The sequence below is a fragment of the Chamaea fasciata genome, unplaced genomic scaffold, assembly GCF_029207755.1.
Source record: "Chamaea fasciata isolate MVZ Bird 193981 ecotype frontalis unplaced genomic scaffold, bChaFas1.0.hap1 SCAF_1, whole genome shotgun sequence".
Classification (NCBI taxonomy): domain Eukaryota; kingdom Metazoa; phylum Chordata; class Aves; order Passeriformes; family Sylviidae; genus Chamaea; species Chamaea fasciata.
In genome coordinates, this window is record NW_027094086.1 from 110,434,914 (window position 1) to 110,444,664 (window position 9,751).

The 9,751-nt window shown below is 37.9% G+C and overlaps 1 protein-coding gene across 1 annotated transcript; it reads right to left on the reverse strand.

Moving 5' to 3' along the window:
• Nucleotides 1-667: 667 nt before the first annotated feature.
• LOC136293150 (collagen alpha-6(VI) chain-like) lies at nucleotides 668-4,534 on the reverse strand. Its single transcript, XM_066189607.1, has 4 exons — nucleotides 3,916-4,534; nucleotides 2,997-3,090; nucleotides 2,523-2,791; nucleotides 668-840 (listed from the first exon to the last, which is right to left on the reverse strand). The coding sequence occupies exons 1-4, from the start codon at nucleotides 4,532-4,534 to the stop codon at nucleotides 668-670; spliced, it is 1,155 nt and encodes a 384-aa protein (XP_066045704.1).
• Nucleotides 4,535-9,751: the final 5,217 nt, after the last annotated feature.

Genomic DNA, 9,751 nt, shown 5'->3' on the forward strand with positions numbered 1-9,751 from the left:
CTAATATCTAGTAACAAGGAAAGGGGACTAATGTTTATTTACCATGGGAAGCCACATCATGAGAATACACTTACACCTGTTTCAAAAACTAACAGCAGAACTAAAACGTTTGAGAATGATTGATTTTATTCACGTTAGATTATTCAGAAAAAAAAAAAAAAGCCAAGAATGATGCGATAGTAATAAATCTTTTAACTCCTTTAAGTGAATTAAGTTCTAGGGATTCTTTCATTTGAGATGTAAATGCATTTTGGTATTTTCTATAAGCAGGATAAATGTAAGCAAACAAAACATTTTTATGTCAGCGTCTAGCATCTGATATTTCATGTAAGTTTCTGAGGCTCTGCTTTGTTTTATGCAGTACATTCAGAAAGTGCACATTTTGGTATTTATGGAAGAAAGTCTAGTTTCAATAATTTCATGCCTTTTAAACAATGCACCATTGGCTAACAAGAGTTTTTCAATACTCAACATGTTAAATCAATGGAGAAATAGCCTAAATTTTATTTTCACAATTACGTTACCAGATAATAACTTTATAATCAAGTATTTCTTTCAACTGAAATATGGGAGTTGAGTGAGTATGCAGATGTTCCTCTTTGAATGCCTTTCCTACATCAATCTGATAGTCTAACTGAAGAGTTAAAGCAATTTAAGTGTCTCTGCACTAGGAGGACCCTATACACAAGAATCCACATTCTTCTTGTGTTTCAAATCTATTTTTATTGCCTCCACAGCCCCCATACCAGAACTGACCACACATTTTCTGCTCTTTGTCGTAGTACCACTTCAAAATGTAATTCTGACATTCTCCACTATCTTGAACAAGGTCACATGCATCTGGAAAAGGGAAATAAGAGGCAGATTTAATGAAAGAAAAATTCACCCATCTCAGCATTATAAATGCAAGGGAAAATAATGTTCATTTCCAAACTGTCAGACAAAAGGAGTAGCCAGTGTTCAAGGTCTTACACAGATTCACTAAGTATTCATCTATAACCCCACAGTCCCACTGTGAAGACCCTCTTTCCATGATTGCTTTACCCAGAAAGAATATCTGAAACAATTAGATTTTCATTTCCAGAAACAGAAGGACTGCTAAAAGGTGTTTAGTTTGCTAGCATAATTTTTTTATTAAAATGATTGTAAAATAACCATACCTGGTTCATAGGGACTAGGAGAATAAACTTTTTAATAATTCCCCTCTTCATTATTCCAACTTCTTATACTGGTATTCATCAATAAAATTTCATAAATTAGTATACATAGGTTGTTAAACTATCCATGGTAGTCTCTTTGCCAAATCCAATAGCATTACAGATTTAAATTGCATAGATTAGCAAAGTAGGCGAGAGAAGCACAGTTAGTAGCAATCTAGTATTTGGTAAGAACAGATCTAATCATCTTTCACCGATGCAAATTCAGAGTTACCCAAAAGAAGACAGAAAGGCAGCTCTAGACTTTGGTGTCAGTACAACATGTAAGAGGAAGAACTGAGAAATAAAGAAATATTAAAAGTACAACTTATAGATTTAAAATTACATAACCTTCTAATCAACTGAAAAGCAAAAATCTCAAGCAAGAGATGAGCACAAAGAATATGTCTCAAAAGGCAAGTTCTGGAACTGGGCTGCATGTTTTTAGAAGTAAACTGTTGGGTCACTAATTACACAGGACTGGGGAAGGCAGTTCATACGTCTCTCATAAGTGACTTAGGTAATTTCTCACTTAAGTGACTGTGACCACTTCCTCAAAGGAAATATTTTATTTCATTTGTAAAGTATAAACAGTATACTATACTTCCTGTTACTGATACTCTCTCATCCTGAATGACGCTACCAGACATTTCCAGAGCCATTTTTGAGTGGAGAGGGATGAAAAACATAGGGATAACAGCAGTAGAAATGAGCTACCACACCCAAACTGTGTAGACACCTTTTCATTTATTTTCACATAAATTCTCTCTAATTGTAGTTTAAACAATAAAACCACTCAATAGTGTTACAAGAATGTTGGTGACAAATAATCTCATAATGAGCTTCCCATACCTATATCTAATGGCAAATCTGCAATGAAAAATGTGTCATTAGGAAGCACAGTTAAAAATATGAAGAATATATATTTTGATACTTCTGCTGATGGATCCTCCTCTTCCTAGAGGAACAGACTGTAGCAGAGATATATTTAGTTTCTCCATGTTGAGCTAAATTAGTAGCAGCAGTAACTCATTAATTGCAGTATAACTTGGGGATTTTAAAATTATCAACTATTTTAATAAGGGGGATTAGGACTCTGTATGATATTATTACAAAAAGTTATAAATCAAAACTGAAGTTATAATGACATCTGTAGTTCAGTCTTTAACTACTGTATAGATTTGGACTGAATACGAACATATGGTGACTAAAAGCTTTGGAAAAATGTAATTGGAAATTCTCCATCTTGTAAAAATATTCAATTCAGACCTCCAGAGTAGAGTCTTTCACTGAATTAAGAAAGATTTTCATATTCTAGAATCATACCATAATCATTACAGGCACCTCTAGTTTCTACTGTTGTCTTTAAGTTTTTCTTGTTTTCCTGAGCTTTTCCACATTCTTGAGGCTTTTCCCTTTTAGGATTTTCCTCTGTGAAATATTCATTCTCCTCATAATCATCTCTCATTTCTGGCATTGTATAAACAGGTTCTTTGGTGTTCTCTTTCATACTCTTCATGACTCTACTTTCATTTTTTTCCATGTCTTCTAAAACTTGATGGGAACCACTTTCAGCCATTCTAGAAAAAGGTATCCTTCCAAGGAGAGGGGAAAAAAAAATTAAGCACCAATACGACCTTAGAAAATGCATCTGGCTCATTCCTTCTGAAAAACATGAAAAAAACTTTTGACCCCAATCCCATTTCTGTTGTAACTACATTGAATGTAACAACTAACCCAAAGGGATAAATCTTACATTCAGAGGTATGCACTCAAAAAGTTAAATATGCAATTTCCAACCTTTCAGACACGGATGCTTCCTGTTGTATGTCTCCCCGATCTAAGTTTTCACACTCTTCTTGAAGTTCAGGTGAAGGATAACTGTTCATTTCTTCTGTGAGAAAGCACAGATAGCAGGGGTGAGTTTTAAAGTCCTCGAAACCCCAGCATGGTTAATAAAAACCACTACATGGCTGTTTTTGTGAACTGGAGTTTGCATCTTTTAATAAGTAACACGCTATGTCCAGAGTGACCGACACTGTGCCCAGAAAAATAAAAATTATTATAGAGATCAGATAGATGAGAATGATTCCTGAACCAATCTTTCACACTTCTGTCTTACTCTTTAATACACTATTTATCCTTCTATTAAAACTTTGACATCTCCAAGCATATGCTTCTGATGAGGATATTAAATAAGTGGCAATTTCCTTTTTGATACTCTCTTGTTTCCATGTCAAAGCATCTAAGACCTGCTCATCTGCACGAATATATCTTGAAAAGTAAGTCCTCTCTCTGTTCTGTAGAGAGGTTAAGGTCAAATGTGCAAAATATTTATCTTGTACCTGTCCCAAAGCCTAAATAGGCATAAACAGCTCAGTTGATCTGGACTTGCCGATGGCCTGAGGAGAAATGTGGGCCTAAATCAGGAATATGGTGGTGTACTCTAACTGAAGAATGCTCTGCCTTTAGTGGAGTGGAGTACACAAAGCCACACATTAAAAACTTAAGGGAAAAAGACTACTCAAGACTAGAATCAAATGCTGGCACTCTTTATTAATGTACAGCATTTGAGGTAAACTAATCATGAAAGATTAGCAGCAAAGTCATGACTAGGAACTGAATGATTGCACATATGTAGCACATATGACTACCTTTTTCTACACAGCATTTGTCTTTCTTTCCATAACTGAAGCAAATGCCACTATGTGATACTTACGTTGCAGAAGATTTAGGAATGCCCGGCTAAACCTCTGAGCATACACCATCTCCGGTGTGGAAACCCTGCCCAATGTCAGTGAGTGCTGCTCTGTGGGGGAGCTTGACAGCTCCATCAGCTCACTGTCACTCACATCGCTGCCAAGTGCAAGAGTGAACAAGGTGAATCCTTGGCACTTGGCTCCAAGTGAAATCTCCCTCAGCCTTTCTCTGTCCCATGTGCTTGTTTTGCTTCCGACTATTGTAAATATGACCCTGTGCTTTCTTTGTCTGGGGGCTTTGAAAAACACGTTTTCAACGGTCCACTGTAGAGCAGAAGCAATGGCTGATGGTCCTTCCAGCTGGTGAACAGACTCTTGGATGTGTTTCTTCATCAAATCTTTATTGCTGTACGTGACTAGGTCAAACTCCAAGGCCACAGGTGTCTGGTTTCTGTCAGGCAGAAAGCCCCTGGGAGCCTGCTGCACCAGTGCCACTCTGATGCCTCCATATGTTTCATTTGGCTGTGAGGAAACGACAAACTGATCCAACATGTTGCTCACAAAGTCTTTGACTCTCTGAAACTCTTCACTGCTAATGCTGCGAGAACTCTCCATGATGTAAGTTATATCCATATCCATCTGAACCAGGGGAGAAAAAGGCACCTCACAGTTGGTTTGTGGATTGCATTTATCTAGAGAGGAAAAGCCAATAGGCAGTGAACTATTTAACAATACAACAAAAGCAAAGATTTTAAAAAATTTCACACAGTCCTGTAGATCTGTATTAGGCTTGTATAGCCAGGTTTTGGTAGTGGGGGGCACCACAGGGGTGGCTTCTGTAAAAAGCTGATGGAAGCTTCCTCCATGTCCAGCAGAACCAATGCCAGCTAGCTCCAAGAGGGACATGCCACTGGCCAAGCCAATTAGAAATGGTCGACATGCCTCTGTGATAATGTATTTAATAATAAGAAGAAAAGAAAGTTATTGTGCAGATTTAATTGTGGCCAGAGAAAAGCAGAGGGAAAAAAAGTGAGAGAAACAACTATGCAGACACTAAGGTTAATGGAGAAGGAGAGGAAAGTGCTGAAGCAGAGATTCTCCTTCAGCCCACGGTAAAGACCATGGTGAGGCAGCTGTGCCCCTGCAGCCCATGGAAATCCACAGGGATGCAGAGATCCAATTGCAGCTTCTGGATGAACTGCACACTAGAGCAGGTGAATGCCTGAGAGGAGGATGTGAACCTGTGGGAGGCCCATGCTGGAGTAGGGTCCTGGCAGGGACCTGCAGATCCATGGAGAAAGAAGCCCAGGCTGGAGCAGGTTTTCTGGCGAGACTTGTGACCCTCTGCCTGAAGGACTGCACCCCATGGAAGAGTGATCCACGTTGCAGCAGTTTGGAGAGGACTGTTGCCCATGGGATGAACTCACATTGTACCAGTTTGCAGAGAACTGTTACTCATGGGATGGATTCCTGTTGGAGAAGTTCATGAAGAACCCATGGGAGGGACCCCATGCTCTCCCTGAGCAGTGGCAGAAACAATGTGTGATGAACTGACCATAAACCCCATTCGCCATCTCCATGTGCTGCTGGCACGGAGACGGTAGACCTGAGAAGGAGGGAGGGGTGGGGAGAGGGTGGTTTTAAGGTCTAATTTTACTTTTTGTTATGGTGCTCCGATTTTGTTAGTAATATATTCAATTAATAATTCAAGTTTGTTTTGCCTGTGGCACTCTTTGATGAGTGATCTCTCTCTGTCCTTAACTCATCAACCTTTCATTGTATTTTCTATCCCCTGCTCAGTTGTGGAGAGGAGCAATAGAGAGGCTTTGATGGGTATCTGGCATCTCACAGGGTCAACCCACTACAAAATCTCTTTTCATTTTTCCTAAACTTTGATTAAAAAAAAACCCCAACCAACCAATAAAAAAAAAAAACACAAAACCCCCCCCAAAAACCAAAAAAACCCAAAAACATACCAAAAGCAAACAAACAAAACCCAAAAAACACCAAAAAATAAAAACCACACACACACCAAAAAAACCTCCCAAAACAAAACAAAACAACAACAAAAAAAACCACCCCACCACCAAAAACAAAACAAACAAAAAAACCCCAAAAAAATCAAAAACCAAATAAACAACACCCCCCACAAAACCTAATCAATTTGGGAGCTGTGGCTCTGTCTACCTCCCCAGCCTCCTCTCTACCACAGATAGTTGGTGCATAAAGAGGTAACCTGGGGGCTGAAAGGCCCAGCAAACAGCAAAGGGTTATCTCTGGCACCAAAACGGCTCAGGCATCAGCTAAGAATCAACATCTTAGTCTGGGGACCAGATGTGGGAAGAGATAAAGGAAATATTCTTGACTGAGAAGACAAATGAGTTATCACAGAGGCAGAAGCCTTCTACACACATGCCCTGAAAGTGTGGGAGACCTCTCCCCAGAGCCTGGACAAAGGTTCCATGGTTACTTTCCTGGGGACTGAGGGAAATGATCTCGATGTGTGTGTGCCCCATCAACAATTGGATGGTAAGATACATTGAATCCTAAGCTATATTATTTCTTTGCTAGCTGTAACATTAATAGGTACCTTTAACCTCATGCTGTATATATCTACTACTAGTTTCTGTTTCTGTCCTTATTCCCGTGTAGTATTAGTTTAAGTCTTATGTATGTTAGTTTTCTGTCTATTAAATAAATAATTCATTCTATAACAGACCAAATCAGCCATAATTAAAGAACTTGTGAATGAGAGTGGGTTTTGGGGCGCTGGCCACCTCAATAAAGCTATTGCCTGCTACCAGAGGACTGGGCAAAAGGCAAGGATTTATCTAAACCCCTACTTCCACTTGTAACAGGAGCTTGAAATCTTTTTGTTCTAGTAAAGAACAGCAGATGAGTCTTGCTGAAGAAGGGTTTGAGATACCATGGGAAATGATTCATGCATGAGAGCAGGAAAACATTCATAGGGTAAAATATCAGAGGTAACAGTTCCCTGGAGAAATTTTCTTCAGTTGAAATCTAAACATTGTAAAGGATACAGAATTAAACTGTATTTTTTCATCTCAGATCATTGCTCAATGTTTTGACATATCATTTAGTAGCTTCACCCCCTCTCACAGCATAGAGTTTACAGCAAATGAGCCTGGTTTCTCAAAATCATGTTGCTATTTTAAGTGCATTTCTGTTAAAAAGGAAATGCTAAACACAATAATTCATTTCACATGGCTGAGACAGAAATTAATTAAACAGCTTTTGTGATTTTGAGATTTTAATTCCTACCATCCACTGAAGAGGAAATTCAAATTGTAACTCCTCAGCAGTGGTATTCTGTAACCACAAAATGATCTGTCACAGAGGGCAAGAAGGCCCACTTGCAAAAGGGTTCAACTAGCTGGAATGTCAGAGACAGAAAAAGGAGTAAAATTTCCACTGTAAAAGGAGTGAGGTTTCTCTTGGAGACGATAAGAAACAACCACAGCACTGTCGTGTAGCCATCCTGGAATGGGAACACTCAGACATCCCTATGGGCCACAGAACTGGGCTGAGTTTCTCCATGCAACCAACAATACAGTTCTTAACACATCTCTGCAAACTCCTAGTAGAACCACTTATGGCAGAAAGATTCTGACCAGTGCATTGTTCATTAATATTTTTCTTTTATATTTGAGCACAGACCTGTTTAAAGTCTACCATAAAAGTTCCCCACCACCAAATTGCAATAAATAAGCTACAGAATTTAAGCTACAGAATTTGTAACTGAAATGGTAAATAGACCAATACAACAGATGCAATTTCTAAAATGTCTTACCAAAGCAAAGTGTACAATATGTGATGCCCTCCAAATTTTCATCTTGTTGGCTTTCCCAAACAAATAATTGAAATCTTCTCGTGTCATCCATCTGTGTTTTAAAGCAGACATAAAAGTAACATTAAGAAAACAGGCAAAATATACAGACCTTGCCTTTTTTTTTTTTTTTTTTTTTTTTTTTTTTTTTTTTTTTTTTTTTTTTCCTGCCAGGGAAGGATTATCACTTTTTCCTTTTCTTAATAGGGTGCTATTTTTCTATAGAGAGAAGGGCAGGATACCTCAGCTATTTCTGGGACAAAGAATGAAGACGATTTCTTGGGAGAGAAAATCCTAGCATGAGAAAGTTTTAGCATGAGAGTAACCTATGTGTTTCCTGAGATCATCTGAAGAAACACAATCTTTCACAGTGGAAGATTTGACCACAGAAATGCTTGAGGTACTCTGAAGATGCTCCAACATTCTACAACTTCACTGACTACCATCCAACTCCATCCAGATGTGATCCAATGGAAAAGCATTTCCTTGTGGACTAAGATAAATCAAAATGTCTCTAAAACATCACAGTATTACAGGAAATGAACATATGTGAATAAGCTATAATGGTAAGCAAAGAAATAATTATATTTCTTTGCATAAAACTTTGGCTTTGTGTGTTATACACCACACAATTAATTTCTGATAAACAGCTGTAAAGAATGTTACAGATAGAACTCTTCAAAGGAATTAGAATTGGCAATGACTATGTGTGGTCTCTAAACTGAAGCTCCTAAAGCGAAGTAAAGCCAGTGAGTATTTGTGGCTACGGACTTGTAGGATCATAAAGATTACGCCATCTCTCAACTGCAAGGGCAGAAGTCCATCTGAAAGGAAAAGGGAAGTTGCATTTACATGGGGGTGGTGGTGAGCTTGGTTGCCTTGCCACTATTGTAAACTTAAAGGAGAGCTGGGCAGTGATTTTTTTTGCCTTTCCCCCTGCTAAGCAGCTCTTCTAAACTTTTTTACTCTGAAGACTGATTTATGCGAAGTCACCAGATGCCATCACATGCATTCAGAGCCGTAATCTGCTTATACTAAGTAAAGAAAATACTGATTCTTCTTCCTGTTTATCCTTTGGAACAACCCAGGCAATAAACTATAAGTTTCCTTCTAGTATGTCAGCAGAGATTTTTTTATTCTGCTAAATTATCATTTACCCAGAAAAGTACATTAATCAACTAATAAATATGAGACTGCATGAGAATAAATATAGTATAAATAATAAAGGACTGACTTAGATGTTGCTAGATCAGAACTCAGACTCCAAGTTTTGCACTTTTTATGATCTACAAGAGAACGTATTTCCTTTTATAAAGACAATTTTGAAGAAACAGCAACTGGAAAGAATTTTATTTTGAAAAAGGTAAAACCAAGCACAGGTGATATTAAAACAGAATGAAAAGACAGAGAACATGCAATCTATATAATGAAACCTTAAATAAATATAGAATTGCTTTCCTTTATTACCTTGTAAAATGGACTGTTTACTATCTTTTAGATGAAGTCATATATTAAAACAAAATTTCATCATTTTCTTCTGTACAAATGGCAATAAAGATATCAAAAGGGGCTTTGCTAATTTAATTTTCTTTTGAAAAAACTAGCATGCTTGAGGCCTACTACTAATTTTTCTAGAAACTAGGGTAAGAGTTTGTTAGTTAAATAGTTGCTACGTCACAACTTCAGAAGTATAATGGCATAGGCAAATAAGTGAAATTAACACAACATTGTGGAAATTCTCTGATGTGCCCTAAAAGCACAAGTGATTAATAATTCATGTTCAGAAAAAGGTCAGATGGTAATCACTCCGGTCAAGTGAATCACTGTTTCTTTGTTAAAATAGTAACCTTTAATGTACTCCTTTCTAATAAGGATTGGACAGTTCCTGTAGAACTTAGGCTTGAGAACAGGATTCACTCAAATCCTAGCAGATACTCAGCAAGTGGGTGACTGACTCAGTTTTCAATAGGCTGTCTACTTACAGAGAAGGCACGTCTGACATTTGGCAC

Excerpts from the sequence above, each read along its gene's own strand:
- LOC136293150 (XM_066189607.1), bottom strand. The coding sequence starts at position 4,534 with ATGGATATGGATATAACTTACATCATGGAGAGTTCTCGCAGCATTAGC. Across the intron at positions 3,091-3,915 it reads ATTCCTAAATCTTCTGCAAC|AAGAAATGAACAGTTATCCT; the intron begins GTAAGTATCACA and ends GCTTTCTCACAG. Across the intron at positions 841-2,522 it reads AGGTGCCTGTAATGATTATG|ATGCATGTGACCTTGTTCAA; the intron begins GTATGATTCTAG and ends TCCCTTTTCCAG.